Raw genomic sequence first — 23,748 nt, forward strand, 5'->3', positions numbered from 1 at the left:
CCTCATCCTCTTAACCAATTGTTAAGACTACTTGTGTGTTGTCCCTGTAAATTGAATCTACAGTATCTGTCTCTTCACATTTGCTTACATTTGCTCACATTTTTCCATAAATATATGATAATACAGTGTAACATTGTTGTTGCAACTATTTAGAACTTTTTTTATTTATTCATATTACTTGTCATTTACTAGTTGCCTGGTTGTTGTTGGATCTTATTAGTGTGGTTGTCCTTCGGGCAAGCACACACGTGAAGAGACACACAAACACACACACACACCTACACACATTCACATGAACAGACACATACACATAACGAACACACACGTACTGTCAATAATGCACACAGGCAACCACACCTCGCATTTTCTTCAGAAGATGCACACAAATCTAGTTGAACTTGTCCTTGCTTTGTTGTTTCAGTAAATGTAATCTGTTTGCTTCTCTCCACCTTTTATGTTTTTCCATTGTGGTTTGACTCAATGCCATTAGTTCTTTACACTTGGTATGCCATCCTGTGCTTTGTACCTCTCCTTGATTTGAGCAACTTTTTCTTTAGCTCTTTCAGCTCATGGTCCTTTATTTGCAAGCCCTAAGTTTACTTATCAGTGTGGCTTCATCGAATTTCAGTGATTTAACAAACATATTGTCTTGGATTATGCTCAACATCCCTTGCATGAACTACATTTTCTTTCATGTCTGTAATTAGCTCATAGCGGTCGATCCCACTCATTGCCTCTGTTAAAGATATGTTATGGTATGGGAAGCTGGCCCTTGCAAGCCATTTGGTCTGATTATTTGGTCCAGTTATTATTTATTATTAATCTGCATTGTAAAATTACTGTCAAGGAATACAAAGCTCTTTTAGGTGACTAAGATGCACCTGATGATGTAGGCATTCTTTCCACAAGATGTTTCCATACTCTGAGATTTAAACAGTAGAGAGTAAATTTCCACGCTCTTCATATCTGAAAAAATTGGCAACTCAAAACGGCTCAAACCTTGTATAGCAGAATTCCAAAAAGGACAGAAGCTGTTCTGAAGACAACTGTCAATTTACACTTTATTGGTATTAATTGGAAAGGAGTATCTCAATACAGCTCTGTACTTAATAAAGAATGTATTTACATTTGCACTCGGTACGTTATTCTGCTATTTTCTCACATCATTATGTGATATGCCTATGGTCATGTCCTGGAAAAAGTTTTTCTTATCTTATTTCAAAACTGCATCACAGCCTATATTTCACCTCTTGAGAATATTGTCAACTGTCTTTAAGATTCAAAAGCTTAAAGGCTTTGTATCATTTCTCTTAGGTTCTCATTTCATTTCTTAATTTAAAAGAAGATACGAGCAGATGGAATTATGGCAAAATACATTTTCAACAATATGCCCAAGTGTCACATTTACTACAGGTTCGGAACTATAGCTGCACCCTAAAAGAAGTCCAAATTACATATTTTACATTGCGCAGTGTCATAGTGTGATGGTTTCATATCTGCTTGGAAGTCAACACCCACACCCCCACTCCCCGGCCATGCCGGCACCCCTGTAACATCGTACCATGATTGAGAGATACGATCATTTTTTTACGTAATACATACTTTTTTCATTTCCTTCAGTTGTTTACAGCTGACATGTTTTTATCTGTTTCATACTTTCGCTTGATTTGAGCTACTATTTGATCAGCTTGTGAACATATTGCAGCCAATGCAGGTTTTCCTATTTCACAAGCACTAAGGCTATCAGCCAGCTTTTCTTTTCCAAAATGCAGTAGTCTCCTTGGATTACAGTGAAATGCCAGGGTCAAATGGTCCCACACATAAAACTGTGGATGCCAAACATTCATGGCCTCAACTGTATTTTCTTCCTTTTTTGTAATCAGCTCATAGCGGTGGGTCTCACTCATTGCCTCTGGGCGCCAGACTATAATCCCATCCTCAAAAGCCCTTCCACCATCTTGGAAAATTTGGAATTGATCAAAATCATGGGTGTCAGGACTGTGTGCAATGACAGAATGCACAATCTCCTGCTTGTAAAACAGTGTTTCATACACCCTGAGAATGGGCTTCTCCCCATTACACATCTGTCTGCTGTACTCATGCAGGAGTTCCTTCAAGCCGAAGGTGAACTTGAAGTTTCCGTAGCGGGATGACTTCAGGAAGGCGGGAGACGTGGTGAACTCTTTCAGGAACGGCTTCTGCTTCTCAGCCTGGGCTTCTGTTCTGTTAGGGAAGAGTGACTGAAGGAAGCGCTCCTCAGCAGCCGTGATGTCATCATCTTCCACTTCAAGGCTCCACCAGGACAAACCACGTTTGTCCTGGCCTGGGAGAAATCCTCCTTTTTCCATGATTCCATACACTCCTGTATTACCAGTGACATGTTTGACTTTAGTAACGTGGAACTCCACAGGCTGTGGGTATGCAGGAATGGAGCCAAATTTGTCAAGATATTGATTGGAACCCAATTCATTAATTACTGTCTGTATTGTTGCATGCTTCCCCGTAATATAATTTTCTTTATGTCTTCTGCGATTTGTGCGGTGACTGGAACTTTCCATTTAGTTGAACTCGTATATGTCAGTTGTAGCGCTTGAAGTTCTTTCCTGAAAAGAACAAGCAAAAGAACCTTATTTGTCATTACCAACCCAATTGACACATCAAACTTCATGCACTTCAGTGCTTTTGAAACTAGTTGCATGGTTTTAATACTTAAAAGTAAAACATAAATGTGAAAAATATGATCCTTTTCACTAGAGTATGCTATAGAAAACACATTATAACAGCAATATAAATGTACTAGACAACAAGCTGAATTACATTCACAAAACATAACTCAGCTTGTGTTTTAAAATATCTCCAAACTCAACCATTTTTGTTTTAAGGGCCATTGAAATAATTATCTTGAAAGAGACATATTTCATTGATGAACGTACAAATTCGTTCTATTGGCATTTTTTTTCTTTTGTTACCAAATCTTTTATTTCCTTGCTGCCACCGAAGTAGTTTCTCTTTTTTTACTAAGCTCTTGTAGAAAAGGCACAAAGAAATGGTTGTATTGGTATAATGTCATCATGTAATAGTACTCATTGTACTATTACATTGTAAAATGTAATAGTACAATGAGTATGCTTACATTTACATTGTAAAATGTAAGCATTTTACAATGTAAAATGCTATAATGTAAAGTGCTATAATGTAGGATTTCTTAAACTGCCTTTCTGGAATACCCCCCAGGGACAGTGTCCAACCGATTGGTAAAATACAGGAGTCAAGCTCCTAATTGTTGTCTACCTAATTGACAGTAAGATGCCGCTGTCCACTACTGGTTCACACTTACTCACTGCTCTGCTGTCTTCAAAGTGAATGAAGAACAGCAATATTACTGTTGTTTTCCTGCAAGATTGGTCATCAATTGTCTCTGTCATGTGTATTTGGCACAGGCTGGATCCAGGGATTTTAACATCATGTGCCAACTCTGCCCCCTGTGTACACCGGGGGACAAAGAATGCCCACAGTTTCTTATTTGCAGTTTGTCAAATAGCAGACTGTGTCATCTTTGCCTTTTTGGTTGTCAGCAAATTATCAACATCAGGTATAGTGGGGCACTTTTTGTGCTTTTGCGTTCTAGCACCTATATTGACATTGATCCAAAATATTTCCCCCACAAATGACACATTTCTGAAATCTTCAAAATGTATTCTAACCACATCAAAAGGAAAATTGTAGATAATTTACTCACAGGAGGAGTACAACACCTTTACATAGACTTTGACCCTCAAACTGTTTTTTGTTATGTATTCAGTAATGTGTGACACCCATTTATTAAGACAAAACAGCAACAGCAAGCCATTTTGCAGTGCATTGCAATAGACTGTATATTTTGCAGAGTTACTTTGGAACATTCTAGCCCTGTGCCAAAAAATGGACTGCTAAACTTGCCCTGCCTCTGCTTGCTGTCTATACTCATCAATTGCCCCCTTCATTCTCTTTTGACTTGTCTGCTTCAGCTATCTCCCTTCCCTTCTCTTTCTACAACCCTCTATCTTTCTACAATCCCCTGTGTGTCCTGTATGTTGAGGGAGATATGATAATACATCACCGAAATGCATTGTCTTTATAAGGACAATGTTGTGGCCCTTGGCTATAAAGTGACCCAAAGGGGGGGCCCACAAGTAAGACAACTAGATACTCCAAATTGCCATGTAAATATGTAGCCAATAACACTGTCCAACATTACCAGAATCATGCTGTCCCTCTATCTGTATGGTAAAGTAGGATAGATTACAATTTAAGTTACTATTTAAAATATGAAATGTAGTATTTATCACTTTTTATTAACTGTGTTACCCTGGTATATCATTTGCAGAGTCACATCAAAATTAGGCATACTGTATTATTCACAATAGACTTAATATTGTTGTGATAATATTAACATGAATTTAAGTAGAATTAAACCAATAATTAAACCAATCCAATCATTTTTATGATGTGCTTTTTCTGCAAGAGCTTTGTAAAAATTATTTTGATTGGTTCCTATCAAAGCAGGAAATAAACACAAGAAAACTTAGCTAACCCACTTTACTCTGTGCCCAAAAATTATATTGTTTTTGATTGGTTTGATCAGCATTTGATTTTGGTTGACAAAACAGCAGTGAATCAATACTGAGCTTTTTAATTCACTTTTGCTTTTATTCTCCATGTATGTAGTCACAAGACAATATGTTGTGAGACGCTTCTCACAACATAATGTGTTGTGACCACAAAAAAGACATTATGCTTCTGCAATTGCCACAAAGCTCCTTGCTGTCAAAAAACTACTGCTGATCACTGAACTGAATGAAAGCAGTCTTACTGAACACTTCATTCCTCTTTGGGAGTGGGTTTAAATGAATTTGGTCACACAAGAACAGGGTGGAGTCTGATCACACAGCCTGTAAGGCCCTAAAATCCAGTGAGCATTTCCTTGATAACAGCACATGCAGTTGTCAGTGCTACATTTGTGCTTTATTTTGGCGTTTTATTCTGCGTATGCCACAAATCTAAATACTAAAGCAACATGTTTAGGTTCAGGCCTATAATTACATTAAAGTTTTTGAGCCCAGGTTGAGTCAGACTAGGAATTTATGGGTGTCGGGCTTTGAACGCACTGCTGTCTAAAAGGTGGACTAAAATCTCATTTTGAATGAATGGCATATACATTAAGGGAATTAACCTTTTTAATGTTACCAAACATATTAAACTTGGAATGAGGATTAATTAATTCATTTATTTAGACAGAGCAAACAGATTTTCAAGTTAGTTTGTGGTAGGGCTTGAATAGTGTTAGGCTCACACTCACTGGTCTAGGAGTGTTGTTAGCCTGGTGTGACACTGTTGCTCTTATAAATTTAATGGATACACTTATGTTCTTTTGTGCTGGAAGTCACTCTGCATAAGAGCATCTGCTAAATACATGTAATGTAATGTAATGTAATGATTTTCAAGTGCCCTTCATTGTCCTAGAAAGTACTGTTTGTTTTTTAAACCGTTAGCCAGAATTTTTCTTTTTTTATTTATTGTGTAGTGTTCTGTTTCCCCAAGAAGGATGTATTGTGTTTCATTGTTATGCTGCCAAATGTTAGATAGGCGTACTGAAGGATGAAGCATACGTGTCTTAACAGGCAGTTAAAATGGCAGTTGAGAAGGGAGTGGCGCATCCTGTTTTGATGTGCTCTTAGGATTGACTGTGCTGGTCCCAGCAACTTTTAACATCCTGTCGAAAAATATTAATGAAACACTATCACGGTGGCTACCCATTAAATCAATTCTCCTCTGGATATTGATTCAGATACAAGAATAGATTATTAACAGCAGTTTACTCACGTCAATATGCAATGTTGTTGGATGCAGATGTAGATCGTCACCAAAATGGACTTCAGCCTTTTGAAATGGAAGTACAGCCTGGTTGTCACGTCTTCAGAAGGTTGTTTTTACAAGCTACAACTTTAATGGACTACAATCATATATAGTATTTTGTTTGTTCTTAATTCTAGATTGATTGTTCAGAGCAAAAAGAATGTAGGAGTAGCTCAAATTCTTTGCAAAAACAGAGTTTAAGGCTGAGTAACACGTTCACTCCTGGGCTGAAACTATTGCCACACCCTAAAGTTCAAAGTATTTATATTGTTCATGCAGTGTAAATGGTCATTTGATTGGATTGTCTGATTGTATGACTTTACGCACATCTTACAATAACCAATAAGTGAAAGTCTTGGTGCACCACATTGTCACCACAGTCTGCCTTCCTGTACACTTGTTTTGTGAAAGAGATTAAGGCAGTAAAACATCTGGAGACTTCACACCTTCAAAACAGGTTGTAGTCTGATTCAAATCTTCTTCAACTGGATATGCCACCAGTGACCAGCATTAAATAGTGCGTCTTTAATTTTCTAGTGGTTCCCCAATAACCTTGGACAGTGAATACACAAGGCATTATTTACAGCAATATTTGATGCAAATATTCTTGTCTTACATCTTTGTTGTCAGTATTTAGATGTATGTACGCTGAGTGTTTGAATGATAGTTATGGGTGTGAATGTGCATTCAAGTTGATTTTTGCTGATTTCCTGGTAACCACGCGTGACATGTCCATCTCCGACTCAAATATGAGCAAGCTGAGGATGGGCACCGCAGTGTGTAAAAGAAGCAACGCTTGGCATCATATGTATCAGAGAAGAGCATGTGGTTGTCTATGCACTTTCACATTGACAGCGGAGGCTGTAGCAATAGGGGTGGTATAATTAGGCAGTCCAAATTTAGAGAAAAATGGGAGGAAACTACTGAGGTTTTTATCCCTTGCTGTGTCTTGCCATTTGTGCATGGTACTTACATTATAATTTTAGTGCAGAAATTCTTCTTGTAACCACCCACTTTAGATTGTGTAATATGCCGGGTCCTGCAACTGACAAAATTTGCTCTTGCAAATGCTGTCCAATCTGAGTGGACGGCAAGTAGTCTTTGATTATTTGCCGATTCTCATTCAATGTCTGGTGTCACAAGCAGTGTGGCACTTTTGACAGCCTTTGACAGCTATATCATTGACCAACGATGACTGGGAGCCCACAGCAGTGGGGAGAATCTGCTTCATTCCAGTGGGGAAAGAGACGGATGAGTCAGGCAGGGTTTGTGTATCTCGCGCCCTCTGATTGATCAGGTACCTGTGACTTGCTCAGGTGATGTCAGTGAAATAGTGCCTCCAGTGAGTGCCCACGTCAGTGTGGTGTACTGTCTGACAAACAGTGTGAAATGTAGCCATCGGCTGCATGTTAATATGTCAGAGGATTATGTTCATCTTGCTTCAGCACTCCTGCAACACTCCTGTGTAAGTGCAGAGTTTGTCGCAGGGACACAATCTGTAGAAGTGTCTACAATTGCCATTACAAAGAATTCTACACACAAGCCATCAGGGCTTTGTACTTTGTCATTGGGAAAGGACCTAACGTAACTAACTTTTTCTTACATTGTTATGTACACATTTAAGGATTCCTGTGCTGCTTCACCTAACTTTGGAGGCATAAGGTCTGTAAGAAAATCACCAATGAATTTCAGCTTATAGCTGTTACAGCTATGGAGGAGGTCAAATTTCCTGAACAATTCCTTAAAACATTCATAAATTTTTTGGGGGATTTGCAAGGGTCCAGCTCTGAACTTACTTTATCAATTGTTCTATGCACCTATACACTCCTTAACCGACCTGGCAGGTCAGGTCTGTCTCCCATTATCAAGCGCTTTTGTTTTTATTTTCAAAAGTCTACTGTTAAGCTGATTTGAGAGAATTGTGTAATACTCATCTTATCAATATCAAAGTAAGGAAAGGATAGTGCACCTTTTTCCTTTAATTTTCTACTTTTTGGTTTTATGATTAAAATTTAATTGCAGATGATTTGTGAATTAACATTTTTTGAATAGAGATAGTAAATAGAAAAAAAAGATGAAAAAACGCATCATTTTTTTCAAGCTAGCAAAGCAGAGTAGACATACATTTGTATATTCATACATAACAGAAGATTAGCACATTAGTAAGCAGGTACATCTCAAATAAAAAAAAAATAATAATAAAATGTGGTAAATGTCATTATTGCAGTGTAATACACCATTAAAATACAGAGGATGGGAGGGAGGGACAGATCATTTTCAGCAAAATAGGATGAAAAGAGCTACATTCAACAGGGCTGTTTATTGTGAAATTAAGGCTTCTTTCAAGGTTTTAGGGAGATGTGATGTCCCAAAGGATTCTTTGGACATATTTACTTTGTCCAATGTCCCTGAGCCTCTTCTTTGCAGCATTAAAGGCCTGGCATTGCTTCTGTACCTCCACGGTTTAGTCAGTTAATGTAGCTCCACTGTCCGTTGTAGTTTTAAGGATATTACTGACATGACGGTCATCTTTTAGTGGTTAGTGGTGGATTCTAGTAATTATGGTATGGGAGATGTGTTCAGCGGATGGATTTTCAGGTTGTGGTGATCTATCTTCAGTGCCATGTGAGAAGTGTTTAAACAGTTTATTTTTTGAGACTGAAGAGGAGCTGCTACATGACTGCTTCATGCAGTGGTCACAACCGCCTGTACCTTTCACATTTTGCAGTATAGCTGAGCACCCTATTAGCCATTTGTCCCTGTCAATTGAATCTACAATATCTCAGTCTCTTTATATTTTGCTCACTAATTGTTCCTCCATAAAATATTCTTATCTTACATCGTTGTTTCCAATATTTAGACACTTAGAATATTTAATAATATTACTTTTCATTTACTAGTTGCCTGGTTATTGTTGGATCTTACTGAAATTTTGCTTTCTTTGTTCTTTGAGGAAATGATAATCTGTTTGATCCTCTCCAGTTATGATGTTGCTCCACTGTGGTTTGACTTTTAGTTTACAACTGGTATGTTATCCTGTGCTCCGTATCTCTCCTTGAATTGAGCAACTTTTTGTGTAGCTATTTCAGCTAATTCAGGGTCTTTTATTTTGCAAGCACTAAGTTTACTAACCAGCGTGGCTTTATCAAATTTCAGTGATTTAATGTGGAATGCCAGGGTCAAATTGTTCCACACATATTGTGTTGGATTACACCCAACATCCCTTGCATGGACTGTATTTTCTTCCACGTCTGTAATCAGCTCATAGCGGTGGGTACCACTCATTGCCTCTGGGCACCAGACAATAGTCCCATCTAAGAAATCATGCAAACCTGTTGGGAAAATTGGGTACTCATCAAATTCATGGGTGTCAGGACTGTGTATAATGACAGAGTGTATGATCTCCTGCTTGTAAAGCATTGTTTCATACACCCTGAGAATGGGCTTCTCCCCATTACACATCTGTTTTCTATACTCATGCAGGAGTTCCTTCAGGTCGAAGGTGAACTTGAAGTTTCCGTAGCGGGATGACTTCAGGAAGGCGGGAGACGTGGTGAACTGTTGCAGGAACGGCTTCTGCTTCTCAGCCTGGGCTTCTGTTCTGTTAGGGAAGAGTGACTGAAGGAATCGCTTCTCAGCAGCCGTGATGTCATCATCATCCACTTCAATGCTCCACCACAAGAGCTTGTCCCGGCCTGGGAGAAATCCTCCAGAATTCACAATTCCTTCCATTCCTGTCTGATAAGTGAAGTGGCTCGCTCTCGTTACATGGAACTCCACAGGCTGCGGGTATGGAGGGATGGGGCCAAGATTGTCAAGATCTTTATTCAAACGAAGCATGGTTTTTATTCTTTGTATTATTGCATGCTCCTTCTTGATAAATTGTTCTTCATGTCCTCTGTAATTTTTGCGTGTACCTTTTGTTGCCATTTGGTCCAACTTGTATTTGACAATCGTAGTGCTTGACGTTTTTTTTTTCCTGTAAAGTACAACCAAAACCACTTTGTAAGTCATTGAGGTCCCGATTCACACTTAAATACTGCAGCTGCTTCAGTGGTTTTGAAACTAGTTTCACAACTATTTACAGCCTAATGTGGGTCATCACTCAGACCATTCAAACACCTCTCATATGAACTGGGGAATAAGATTTTTTTCATTCCTGAATTGGTCCTTTATCATAAATATATATTACAAATATATAATGGGTGTAGACAAGATAATGGAAACACCAAAAGAAAAAGGATATTGTAAAGTGACAAAATTGCAATTTAAAATAAGTGTACACATATTTTTCATATTAATGTCAATACTGATTACCAACATGTTTCTGTTGTGAAAGACCTTTTAAAATCAATATTTTAATGTGCATGTTTCTATAGCAACATGAGACCTCTAACAGATTTCAAAAGATTTCAAAGGGGTCAGGTGGGTTAATCACAGAAACATCAAAATTATTTAATTTGTTAAGGGGAATGGTGTCGAAAAGCATGATGGCATACACCAAAAAAAGAAAAACTGCATTATGAAAGATTCAAAATTCATTAACAGGGATAGATGGATACCTAACAGGATAGTTTCTAAAATCCACAAAACAGTAGCCTCAAAAATTACCACAGAACTGATTATGCACATTTGCGACCAGGTCTCAGTAAGACTTGTAAGTACGTTGTGTTTATGGTAGGGCTGCCATTGCTTGTAACCACTGCTTGTAACCAAGGCCAATGTGCAATAACACATAACCTCGTGTAATGAGCACAAAACTGATGAGCCATCTTTTACTCTTTTTTCTGACATATGTATAGGTTTACGTTTGAGAAGGCCAAAGGAAGCCTTCGACCCACATTGCCTATTCACACAACTGGTAGACAGGGTGGTAGATCTGTTACGGTATGGGCAGCCATCCCTTGCAATTCATTGTTTCCACAAGCCGTTTCCAGCACCCCAGGACACCTTCCACAGTCTCCCCAGGCACCAGAACTAAACATCACTTAACCTTCATGGGAAAAATGTAGAGTAGATTTCCATGCTCTTCATATCTTAAATAACAGGAAACTAGCAACAGCTCAAAACTTGTATAGCAGCATTCCAAAAGGGATAGAAGCTGTTCTGAAGGCAATGGGCAAATAACTCTTTAATAGTTACTAAACATTCATATACATTCATGTTTCCATTATTCCATTATTTTGTGTGCCCTTTGTGTGTGTGTGCATGTGTGTGTGTGTATACAGCGTATACACATTAAGCAAATAAAAACTGGACACTTACCTTATAACTGGAAAGGAGTGTCACAATACAGCCCTGCGCTTAATAAAGAATGTATTCCCAATTTGCAAATAGTCCCTTAATACTCAATTTACTCACGTCCTCGGCAAAGTTTTCTTTATCTTATTTCTAATTGCATCATATACTAAATTTCACCTCTTGAGAATATTTTTAAAAGTCTAAAAACAGTTTGGCTTCAAGATTAAAAACCTTAAACGCTTAAGGTCATTTCTTTTAGGTTCTCAATTAATTTCTTGATTTAAAAGTAAATCGGAGCAGGTAGAATTATGGCAAAATAGATTAAACAATACTCCCGTGTTGTGTTCACAACAGGTGCAGAACTATAGCTGCAGCCTGAAATAAATTCAAATTATATACTTTTCCTTGCACAGTATCAAAGTTTGATTGGTGCATATCTGTTCGTAGGACTTCCCACACCCACCCACGCCCACACACACCTCCATCATATCATGATCTGCAGAATGTATTTGGTTCACAGAAGTCGATTGAACACACTGCCTCCAAATTCCAACTCAACCTCAAGATGAAACCACCCTCCGAACGGAGGGTAGGTACTTCCTCAAAAAAACTGCTATGGCACGTCATTTGGCATGAGAGGTGGCACAACAGGTTATATAACAACTCCAATTAATGTGGTTTGACTGGGTTTCTCATGTAGTATTGTCTGAGGACCATACAGACCCTGTGACAGTGTTCTCATAGAAGGGGTTTACGATCAATTTCAGCAGCATAAACAGGATGGGCACTTGGTGAAAGTTTTACCTTAGTGTTCCTCTATGTCTTGCACCAACAATCATAAGCAATGTATTAGCTCATAATATATGACCATATTGTTAAGACATACTAACTGACTGCTAAAGATCTAACACAAGAACCAGCAAGATAGCATGCTAAGTGAAAAGAATAAACGAGCAACACATAAAACACCAAGAATACCCATAATGATAATGATGATGATGATTATTATTATTATTAATTATTATTATTATTATTATCGTTATTATTATCGTTATTATTATTGCACTTGTATGTCTTTCCTGGGAGAGTTGTAATTTGTTGTTTCCTTCAGTTGTTTACAGCTGACATGTTTTCATATGCTTTGTACTTTCCCTTGATTTGAGCTACTTTTTGATCAGCTTGTGAACATATTGCAGCCAATGCAGGTTTTCCTATTTCACAAGCACTAAGGCTATCAGCCAGCTTTTCTTCTCCAAAATGCAGTAGTCTCCTTGGATTACAGTGAAATGCCAGGCTCAAATGGTCCCACACATAAAACTGTTGATGCCAAACATTCATGGCCTCAACTGTATTTTCTTCCTTTTTTGTAATCAGCTTACAGCGGTGGGTCTCACTCATTGCCTCTGGGTGCCAGACTATAGTCCCATCCTCAAAAGCCCTTCCACCATCTTGGAAAATTTTGAACTGATCAAATTCATGGGTGTCAGGACTGTGTACAACAACGGAGTGCATGATCTCCTGCTTGTAAAGCACTGTTTCATACACCCTGAGAATGGGCTTCTCCCCTTTACACATCTGTCTGCTGTACTCATGCAGGAGTTCCTTCAAGCCGAAGGTGAACTTGAAGTTTCCGTAGCGGGATGACTTCAGGAAGGCGGGAGAGGTGGTGAACTCTTTCAGGAACGGCTTCTGCTTCTCAGCCTGGGCTTCTGTTCTGTTAGGGAAGAGTGACTGAAGGAAGCGCTCTTCAGCAGCCGTGATGTCATCATCTTCCACTTCAAGGCCCCACCACACGATGTCACTGTCTGACGCCGAAATAAATCCTCCAGCATTCATGATTCCTTCCAGCCCTGTCTGATCAGTGACGTGGCTCACTCTAGTTACATGGAACTCCACAGGCTGTGGGTATGGAGGGATGGAGCCAAATTTGTCAAGGTATTGATTAAAACCAAATTCATCAATTATCCTCTGTATTGTTGCATGTTCATTCTTAATATATCTTTCTTCACGTTCTCTTCTGTTGAAGCGTTGGCCTGCTTTTTCCATTTAGCTGAACTTGTATTAAGTTCTCTCCTGAAATAGAACAATCAAAACTACCATGTTAGTCATTAAGGGCCAGATCCATACTTTATACTACAGTGAGTTTGAAATGAGTTCCACTACACCCTGAATGCAGGTCATCACTCAGACTCATATGATTTGGGAGGTGTTTTAGTGATTCTTCATTTGTATGAATTGCTTATTTATTACAAATAATACAAATATGTAAAATAATATGAAATACGAAATATGAAATGCGCCTGAAGGATTGGGCCCAGTGAGGTTGTGTACAAGGATAAGAGGAGGGGGCCAAGCACTAACCTCCAAGGTACCCCAGTGATTAGCTGATGTCACTTAGATACCCCACCCATCCACGACACCTTGAAGGATATACCTGTGAGGTCAGACTCAAACCAGTGGAGTGCGGTGCTGGTGATGCCCAGATCAGCGAGAGAAGACAGAAGAATCTGATTCACCGTGTCGAAGGCAGCAGACAGGTGTAGTAGAATGAGGGCCGATGATCTGGAGGCAGCTCTTGCCAACCGCAGGGTGTCGACAACAGACAGGAGGACCGTCTCAGTGGAGTGGTTAGTTTTGAAGCCAGATTGGTCGGCATCCAAGAGGTCGTTCTGGGTGCGAAAAGCAGAAACCTGGGTAAGAACAACTCGTTAAAGAGTTTTGAATAGGAAAGGGAGTGGAGAGACCAGTCTGTAGTTATCTACTAGTGTAGGGCTGAGTGTAGACTTTTTGAGCAGTGGGTTATTCCTTAATGCAGTTGGGAAAGTACCAGTTTTAAGTGATGTGTTGATGATGTGCGTGACTGCAGGTAAGAGTGTAGGAGAGATGGCCTGTAGGAGATGGGAGCGTGGGGTCCAAGGGCCAGGTGGTGGGTCGGTTGGAGAAGAGAAGCTTGGAGATATCAGCCTCAGAGATAGGGGAGAATGTTGACAGCGGACTGGCAGGTCCAAAACTCAACAGAGAAGCAGAGGGGTGTGTCTGAGGAAGCAGATTGCGTTTCCTCCTATGGATGAAACCCGGCTGCACCTGTGGTGAGCAACGGGGATGTACTGAGCGCACATGATGCTAGTTGATTGTAAAGCAGAAGTAAGGAAAAAGAAAAGAGAAAGTGAACTTAGCCATTTATAAAGAGCCTTCTGGTTGCCCTGGCCCAGTGGTCTGGCGCAGGTAGACTCGCAGGTCTTTACGCGGATCGGTCTTCACACAAGGACGGCTTCATACAAGGGCTGACGCTTCCGCTAACGCGGAACTCTTTAAATGGATACGGAAATTACACTACGCAAGTATTCACAGTTGAGGACGCCTATTTTTAATTAGCGCTTTCTCGTCGCTGAAATTAACACTTAAGCTAGCAATTGTAGCACTTTAACAATTCTAAGCATCCTTGTTTAACTGATAAACAGATAAACAAAAATAGCAATTCCTGGCAAAAGATCAACAACAAAACACAGTGGTAACGCAAACTCCTAGCTAGCAACAGCACTAGTCCGACTACGCTGAAAACAGTACACAGCACTTGCGACTGCTGCAGACTCCCGGTGACAGATCGCTTGTCCTGGTGTCGCAAACTCTTACAAGTGCTGAGTACGCCTATTTGATTTGACACAACAGAGGTGAAACGCGTGAATCACTTTCTCGTCGCTAAAACTGTAACACTTACACTATCAATTGTAGCACTTTAATAATTCTAAGCAAGGAAACTGATAAACTGATGAATAAAGCTAGCAGTTCCAGGCAAAAGATCTACAAATCACAGTAGTAACACACTAACAAAATAACAAACTCCTAGTTTGCACTAGTCTGACTACACTGAAAACAGCACACAGCATTTGCGACTACGGCGGACTCCGATGACAGATCGCTTGTCTTGGTGCCGCAAATACCTAGGCAGTGTAGATACACTTACAAGTGCTGAGGACGCCTGTTTAATTAGCATAACAAAGGTTTAACGCGTGAACCGTTTTCTCAGCCACCACCAGTGTGTAGCACCCAGCTCTCCAATGCGCAAAAACCATATATTACTCACATCAGTTTGTGGTGTTGTTTCGTTCAGTCGAGTGTAGATCGCAGAAGTTGTTATTTGTTGCCTATTTCAAAACAGCAGCACAGCTTGTATCTCTGACCAGCTCTTGTGGATATTGTTGAATGTCTAAATACAGTTTGGTTTTACAAGTTTCAAAGGGTTTGATGGAATTACAGGTTTGTACCTTATTTCCTTTAGGTACTCAATTCCAGATTTATTTGTTGATTTTGTTTGTTTGTTGAAAGAAAATGATCAGCTACAATAATTGGTAAAAAAAAATATGGCTGAATGTTCCGTTTACTCTGGACACGGAAGTAGGCTACAACCACAACCAGATGTCAGGTTATTTATTGCACTTTGGTTGTTTGCTCATACAGCTTTCCACTGTGGTGGAGGTACAGAGTCCTCTTGCTGTCCTGACTATTCCGCTGAGAGTAATGTCATTAAAATGGCATTAAATTATAACTTCACGAGCAATCTGTGTCTACTTTCCTGATTGAGTTTCCTTCTCTTTTCAAACCTACAAATATTGCAGAAAGGTTCAACATTTGACATGTGAATTGTAAGTGCATCACAGCCATACTGCAAATGACAAATACCCATAAATATGAATGAAAGCCACCACCCTGATCAACAACTTCAAACCACATCTTTCAAGAATCTCAACACTCTTTTTACAGTGATGGACAGGTGACTCCCCACAGCCACCACCAGCATGTAGCACTCACCTGTGAAATCCACAGAAGCCATATTGTGGCAGCCTGCTCACCACAGATCAGCTGGAGTGAACTATTTGGGGAAGATGGGGGGAATTTTAGGTGATTGAGGCACTGGAATCATGTTTGGTCCAGACAGAAGGCTTCCACTTATTGGCCCAATCAATGACACTCTCAGCAATAATGGTTTTCCCTGGAGTTCTTCCATTCAAATGCTAACCAAGCCCAGTCAGCTTCAGTCAAGAGGTAGGATAGTTACAGGTACAGCTGCTCTATGGCAAAATACTGTATGTTCATGTGCCTGGGAGTCATTGCTTTTGGTATGTCACTCATATAAGCTTCAAATCTATTAATCAAAATATTTTACTGCATGCGGTGAATATATGTTGAAGTGCTTGAACCTTTCCCAGTGCATACGAAATTGTATACCAACATTCATATGACCTTCAGATTTTTGAAGTATGGTAATAATATACATACTCATATTGGTTGGAAGTGTATGCTTTGATAGCCTTAATTTAAGACTGGGAAAACATGTGAGGTTCCTAGCAACATCTAGTTCCTCATTATCCAGTCATTTCATGTTATATTGTGCACCATTTTTTATAACATAATCTGTGACACACTATCATACACTGCCTTTGTATTAAGTAAAACAATTGATACGGTGATATTTATGTAGTGACAGTGATTTTTACACCTTAAATAGTCGAGATATACCACTATCCAAAGTGGAATTTAAAAAGTTACATTTACATCATAATTAATTAAACAGCAAAGGCATGACTTCATTCATAAAACTATACAAGTACGAATTACGATATAATTGAAAATAAATGCAAGCCTTCAGATATAGTCATCATCAGCAGATGATTCTGCAAGAAAAAGGACAGACCAGATAGAAGAATCTCTGTTCAGACAATCAGGTCATTAAAACATCTGTTAGACGAGGCTGAATACTCAGAGACTGAATAGCGCCCCCTGTCACACTGCAATGAAATTAATCAAAAAGCATCTTCCACAGAAGAGGAAGCCAATGCAGTACTGAGGTCTAACAGCCTATGTTCTGTGGTGGAGGAGGCCCCCAGTGTCCCCATAATGTCAGCACCCTCATCCCCAGGATTTGATAAATGAATCTTAACCGTGCACTGTGCTCTTTTTGCAGCAATATGGTAGGAGATGGGTTGCAACAACAAAGGAAACTATGACGCAGGACTTCTGCGTGGTTCACCCATTTTGAAAGGAAGTGATGCAAGGGATGTGGTTAACCAGCGTGTCACTTATAGAATTCTTCAGCAGAGCTGTAACTCAGCTTGTTCAGTGTGTCAAAGTATTACGATTCACAGCATAATCAAATGTCTCTCACAAGAGACGGAAGAGAAACAGACGACCCCTTTCTCAAGATGGGCGACTGGTAAAACGATAACCATGGAAAGACCACATGAAAACTGAGGTAAACAATAGATGACAGCTGAAATGATGCGTTAGGTATATAGCCATTTCAGAAATTTGCATTTTGCTTTAAAACAGCTGTCATCTCTTGCAGGGTTACCAGCATTTCAAGTTTTTCTTTCCCTACACAGACACAGTTTATTTCCCAGATTGAGTTTTATTGTCTTGTTTTGTACAACAAATTGCTTCATCCCGTTTCAAAGGAGTGGTAATTCCATGCATGGTTTGGAGAGGGTGCCGTGGGAATGTACTGTACGCAGTAGGAGGGGAGGGACAGGAAAATCATGATAGGACTCTTTAGCTCTGGCCTGCAAAGGAGCCCCGTCTCCACCTGCACCTTGAGAGCTTCTTTTATCACTGAGATATCCAAGCACTGTACAAAAGAACGTATACTCTAACAGAACTCCCCAAACACAATTGAAAATACAGAGTGGAAATAAGAGTCCCTAAGCAAACGTGATCCTAAGTAAAAAATGTCCATCCAGTTTCCTTTTTTTCATTTGACGCCCACCTGCAGCTCACATGAGAGCCACGGACAGCAAATATGTCTTACTGCGGCATGTTGGCCTTGGAAATGAATTCAGATCCATCTTCAGCACCCACCCTCCTCCTGGTCTGATTTAATGAGTTGAACTGGCCTCCCAGTTCTGCTTGTCTTCAGAAGTTCAGTTCAGTGGACGTCCAGGGACAGTGTCAGTGACAGAAGCCACCATGGGATTGGCAGCGACCAAGTCACACCACGCTCCAAGTCCTCGCCGCTGCCTCTCCCACCACTCCACCCTCTGTCGCCATGACGTCCTCAGCACTATCACTTCCCTCCTTTTTTTTTTTTAAATTTTATTTAAAAACATGCAACTTAAAAAGTTGGATGGGAAACGAAAGAGAAGAGACTATGTGACATCAGTGGGAATAACAAGGGAAAAAAAAGAGGAAGGAAAAAAACAAAAAAAAACAAAGAAGATTTCACAACTGGAACTGATTGCAAAGTCCATAAGTTCAAGTTCTACCAGACAGACACACGGACAATTTAGACAAGAAGAAGTTTTCTCCGGTTGAAATTCTCGTCCTACGCTCTCTCTCAAGCACGCTCACTCCCTTGTTCTCGCTGGTCTTGCTCCCTCCGTCACATCCTTAGCGCTTGGACAGCTCGTTGGATAACCAGTCCAGCCCTTCGTACAGGCCAGTGCCCTGTGTGGCACAGGTAGCCTGGACGTGCCACTGCAGAGAGAGAGAGAGAGCAAGAGTGAGTGTGAATCAAGAGGGTGGAAAGAGGCGTTAGTGGGGAGAGAGAAGAGAGACAAAGAGGGTGGAGAGAGTGGAAGAGAGAGAGAGCATGAGAGCACAAAGGAGGGAAGAGCAAGAAAGAGAGGAGTCCCAACTTCACAACCACTGCACTGATGGACCACAGGCAGTGCAGCTGCACACGCCAGCCAAGCACACTCAGCTGTGCCCATCCACTGGGCTCCTAAGCAAGGCAGCGACACAGCGCAAACTACTCTCACAATCAGAAATTTACTCTTCAGCCATTTGGTCTCGGAAAAGGTGTGGCACTGCCAGATGCACTAATGTCAGCTATGGCAGCAGTGATGGAACAGGTGCGCTTATAGGTAGCAATGGTATCCTAAAGCGGGGCGGGGAAGCGGACGGGCTGCGCACTCACAGTTCTGCTCCGTAGGCTCTGCAGGCCCAGCTTGTCTGTCAGGTCGCTCACGGCCATGGCGTTGGGCAGGTCCTGCTTGTTGGCGAACACCAGCAGGACGGCGTCCCGCAGCTCGTCCTCCTGCAGCTGGGGGGGGGGGGGGGGGGGGGGGCACAGAGGGGACGCGACGCGGTCAGGCTGCTGCCATGTCACTGCGGACACGTGCCCATCGGTGACAAGTCAAACGCTCCTCTGTGTGCGGCTGAACTGAGTGATGTCATCACCCAAGGCATGAGAGAGGCTGGGTGTGTGTATACAGTGTTCAGCCTGTGCAATAATTCCGTATGTGCCATATACAAGCCTTAAAATGTAAACAGACAACAAATGCCCCCCATGTTGTCACATACCATCTTGGAGAGCTCCTCTGCGGATTCTGTGACTCGCTCTCTGTCGTTGCTGTCCACGACGAAGATGAGCCCCTACAGGACAGGATCACAGCAGAACATCAGAGAAGGCAAGAGGCGTAGTGCTCAGGCAAAGTCCTGCACCCAGATGGCAGCAGGTTCAAATCCCATGGAGCAAGTTATCCAGCAGGAGACGTAAACCCAAAGGCCACCCTGGATCAGGGCGGCTTACATTAGTTTTCTGATGGCAGAATCAGTTAGCCCTAATATCTTTCCAATGTGCCAATTTGCATACAAATTTCCCTCTTCAACCCCACAATAGCCATCAGTAATGAAAAAGAGATAATCTCCCTCGGTCAAAACAACATTCCAGACTGGGATTAAAACACAGCCTCGGGCTTCACGGGGAGTGGGCGCTGGATACAGATGTACCCAGACGGATAAAGCAATGGTCATTCAAAACAGTTCTGTTACTGTGCATTCACCTGATCCATCTCCTCATAAATATTCTAATGTTCACTCTTCTTCATGAATATGCTAACAAGGTGGGATCATTAGGTTTCTGATTAGCCGTGAACATGGTGGGTGGGAGGGGTTTCCTGACCACTTGATCAGACACAAAAGGCAGATACTACAGAACAATTGTCTTCCATTTGACAAGGATTACTTACTACAGGGGCAAAGGAAATGGTCCACAAACAAATGAAATCTTTCTACAATGGTGTCGACAGATGGGCAATGGGCCTGGAGATGTTAACTGTTATACATGTACCTGTGTGTTCTGGAAATAGTGCCTCCACAGGGGCCGGATCTTGTCCTGGCCGCCCACGTCCCACACGGTGAAGCAGATGTTCTTGTACTCCACCGTCTCCACGTTAAAACCTGCCGGCAGCACAGGAGAAGCCATTACACCGATATCGAAGGCCGAAAGAGCAGCAGCCTGGGGAAATGAACTGGGCCTTCCGGACACCAGACGGTGGCGGGTTTGCATCCAGGATGGGACCATTTTGTTGTGCCCTCAAGCAAGGTTCTTTACCTGAACTTCTTTCTGTAAGTATCTAGCTTTATAAAAGCATTATGGGAACACATTCACGCTGCACAAGTTTTAGAGCACTATGCATGCTTTAGATCGAGAACGTAGATTTCAACAGGTGGGACAGACAGACCGCAGAGTTGCGCATGACAGAAAACTACTTCATCTCTAAAATGATGCCACACATCTACAACACGTCTCCCCTCAGTCTAGACAGATAAACTGCAAACACCTACTTTGAAATGTTCTGCAGCTGAAATGTCGGCACTAACACAGGGATTTAATATCTCAGTATGTTCTCACAATGCAAACAATGCATGATGGGGAGGATCATTCTTCTGTATGCTGTGAGATTTAAAATGGCACCCTGACCACTACACTGTCAGTACTACTGTGTCACTGGAAGAAAGAGACACAAAGAGAAGCGATCTTGTGTATCCTGGTAAAATGTAGGAGCTGACTGATGCTGATACAGCTGGCGTGAGCCATGCCAATAAGGCAGGACTTCGTTTTGATGCAAGATAGACACCCATCACCAGACTCACACCATCAGGTCCAAGAGGGAGGCCATCGTGCCAACCACACAAAGCATGGTGCATTACATATGTACCTATGTATGTACAAACATCCTGTTTAAATAAGTCCAACAGTACAATTAAAACTAGCTAACAGATGATAACCCCACAGCACACAATGTGGCATTAGTGTGGACTTATGTAGCTGCAGCTAATTCACTGCATGGAATACAGCTTCATGCAAAAAATAGAAAAGCTATAGATTTTCACTGACCAAATAGCAGTTGTTCTGCTGGAAACCAGAGTGTCTGTCATTCCACATGTCTGGTGACATCTACTCACTGCATGGTGCACCAGGTGGTTTGAATATGCGTTTTTGTAGATCTGTCTCTTTGAATGAGCTGGCTAACCCTTTGTATACTATAACTGTGCAGGCATGATTCAACATGCTTCAGCTCAAACTTCTCATAAAAATTTGTGGTAAACATTATTACAGCATGCACCCAATCAAGATCTCCAGCTATTCCCACCCATTGCTGAGATATAAAAATTCACGTCGGTCTTACCAATTGTTGGGATCGTGGTTACGATCTCTCCCAGCTTCAGTTTGTACAAAATAGTGGTTTTACCCGCTGCATCCAAACCAACTGCAAGGGAAAGAATGAGCAATGTTAGTGCATATAAACAAAATATTACTAATTTCAGTTCAGTGATATTTCAGACAAATTACTACACTTCAAAACTCTGGCAAACTTAACTCTGTTAAAGCCTAAATATGCTTTACTAAAGCCTACATACAATTATATTACAGTTCTAAAGGCTTAAAGAAAATAACCCTTTGGGTTCAGCTCTGTACAGTTAATCCTGATTACACTGGCTGTCAAACTGTTAAAATGGCTGTCTGACCAGGGGCTGGCACATGATGGGAGAGAGGCTGTGTAACTTAGTGACGCCAAACAGCGGTCTTCATAAACCTTCAAATACAACATGCACTTTGCAAGGGAAATGAGGAATACTGCTGCGCCCCCAGTCCCCTCGCTGGCTTTGAAGCACTGTCTTGGAGCCTCAACGACAAATACAACCAACGTAAAAAGCATTCTCACAACGTTTTTGCAACATTGCAGCAATGACACCATTATGAAAACGATGATTTACATTCATACCATTCCCTGGTCTGAATGGGCAAGACGGTTGGGCTAGGCTAATTGTTTAGTCTTTCTCAGTGCAGCTAACGAACTATCCAAGCAAGGCGGCTGAAGCCTATGAACACCTCAGCACTGTAAGATCCGAGGAAAATTCTGATTCGACAAGTAACCAAACACGGCCAAGCCAATAAGGTCCAACAGGGAAACAATTTCTCTATCTTAGACATTCAGCTTTAGTCAAAAAAATAATTTTCTTCGTAAAGCTGCTATCTACCCTAACACGTTTTCTGTGGTCTTATTTATCCACCGATGCCGTAAGTGCTAACATTTAGTGCTATTACCGGTACGCAATAGGCTTGATTGTTAACGGGCAATTATAAGAGTCAAACACCACATTTCGACAAATTGCTCTTGCGTCGTCGAGAGGCAATTCCATCTCCGTTTCGGTGGGTACCACAAACTAAACTTCTCCGCAAGGATATCTTTCAATCCCAAGGGAAATGTCAGAACCATCTGATGCTTTGTGTGTTTCAAAGGCCATGTGTGGCAGAACTTCTGTTTGGTCATTTTAAGTTAAACCGGAATGCAGTCATGTTTTTCACAGCAAAGACAAGGAACGTCATTACACTTTTAGGTACATTAAACCCCTACAGCTTGATCATTTACAGATACCTAAAACAGAAAGAAGGAAATTGTTTAATGAAGGACGTAGTTTTCAGCTTGTGTGTAACTCTTCGTTAAGGCAATTACGTTTGAGTAGTTGTGTTTCTCTGGCTGATCGATATGAAAGAATCCAACTTCTCGCTAGGAGCAAATTAAATAGCAACAATAACATTTTACAACCGTCATTAATTAAAAAAACGTTTGATAATTTTGATAAATTATGAACTCACTAGCCAGCTCGAACCATAACATCAACCGGGATACATGGCATATTTGTCAGTTTGCTATATGGACTGTAATCTCAAAGCAACCATCTGAAATCCGCTATTATTGACGGGTGAATCCAAGAGACCTTTTGTAGGTAGTCAGTTCGTTCATTCTACATCACCATTACGGCAAACTGTTCTGACTGCTTGCTACCTTGTGAGATACCTTGTTAGCTAGCAAGCTAACAAGCCCGTGAGCTAGTTAGCTACATCGGACTGTTCCAGCTGTTTTTCAAAAAGGACTTGGCCAGGTAACTAGCCAGAATAAACAAAATTAGTCTGCTAGCGAAAACTGAACACTGAGGACAGTGAAAATATTGCTTTTGTTTCTCCTTTCAAAACGTAAACTAAATGTCCATCTTTTCTGCCATTCTCCTATGGTTAACTAACGTTAGCTTTTGCTATGACAAAACCTCCCTTCCTGTCTCTGTCATTGCAGCTGACTAGCAAGCAGGCTAACGTTAGCTAGCTAGCTAGCTAATACTCACCCATAAGTATCCTCATCTGTTTCTTGCCAAAAAGCTTGGAAAACAGTGAGGAGATAGTGAGTCCCATGATGTGCAAGAGTGCCTCCCCGGACGCGTACTGAACAACGATTTAAAATTAAATACAGGTTTCCAAACTGTCTTTACAGTATTGTTGCTACACGATCTGGGAGTAGCTTTCGCCTATATATTTGCTACTTCACTGATGACACG

General features: G+C 41.0%; 4 protein-coding genes across 4 annotated transcripts; all 4 read right to left on the reverse strand.

Moving 5' to 3' along the window:
* Positions 1-1,106: 1,106 nt before the first annotated feature.
* LOC118770588 lies at positions 1,107-6,109 on the reverse strand. The gene is made up of 2 exons (XM_036518349.1): positions 5,863-6,109; positions 1,107-2,603 (listed from the first exon to the last, which is right to left on the reverse strand). The coding sequence occupies exon 2, from the start codon at positions 2,556-2,558 to the stop codon at positions 1,617-1,619; it is 942 nt and encodes a 313-aa protein (XP_036374242.1). The 5' UTR covers positions 2,559-2,603; positions 5,863-6,109; the 3' UTR covers positions 1,107-1,616.
* Positions 6,110-8,804: 2,695 nt separating this feature from the next.
* Positions 8,805-9,932, reverse strand: LOC118770061. Its single transcript, XM_036517462.1, has one exon. The coding sequence runs from the start codon at positions 9,907-9,909 to the stop codon at positions 8,908-8,910; it is 1,002 nt and encodes a 333-aa protein (XP_036373355.1). The 5' UTR covers positions 9,910-9,932; the 3' UTR covers positions 8,805-8,907.
* Positions 9,933-12,216: 2,284 nt separating this feature from the next.
* Positions 12,217-15,500, reverse strand: LOC118770561. Its single transcript, XM_036518308.1, has 3 exons — positions 15,221-15,500; positions 13,571-13,805; positions 12,217-13,209 (listed from the first exon to the last, which is right to left on the reverse strand). The coding sequence occupies exon 3, from the start codon at positions 13,180-13,182 to the stop codon at positions 12,244-12,246; it is 939 nt and encodes a 312-aa protein (XP_036374201.1). The 5' UTR covers positions 13,183-13,209; positions 13,571-13,805; positions 15,221-15,500; the 3' UTR covers positions 12,217-12,243.
* A 2,034-nt stretch (positions 15,501-17,534) lies between these two features.
* LOC118770153 (ADP-ribosylation factor 4) lies at positions 17,535-23,748 on the reverse strand. Its single transcript, XM_036517636.1, has 6 exons — positions 23,539-23,748; positions 21,543-21,623; positions 20,201-20,310; positions 19,432-19,503; positions 19,046-19,171; positions 17,535-18,603 (listed from the first exon to the last, which is right to left on the reverse strand). Exons 1-6 carry the CDS (start codon positions 23,603-23,605, stop codon positions 18,517-18,519), a joined length of 543 nt encoding a protein of 180 aa, XP_036373529.1. The 5' UTR covers positions 23,606-23,748; the 3' UTR covers positions 17,535-18,516.

The sequence above is a fragment of the Megalops cyprinoides genome, chromosome 23 (genome assembly GCF_013368585.1).
Source record: "Megalops cyprinoides isolate fMegCyp1 chromosome 23, fMegCyp1.pri, whole genome shotgun sequence".
Taxonomy (NCBI): Eukaryota; Metazoa; Chordata; class Actinopteri; order Elopiformes; family Megalopidae; genus Megalops; species Megalops cyprinoides.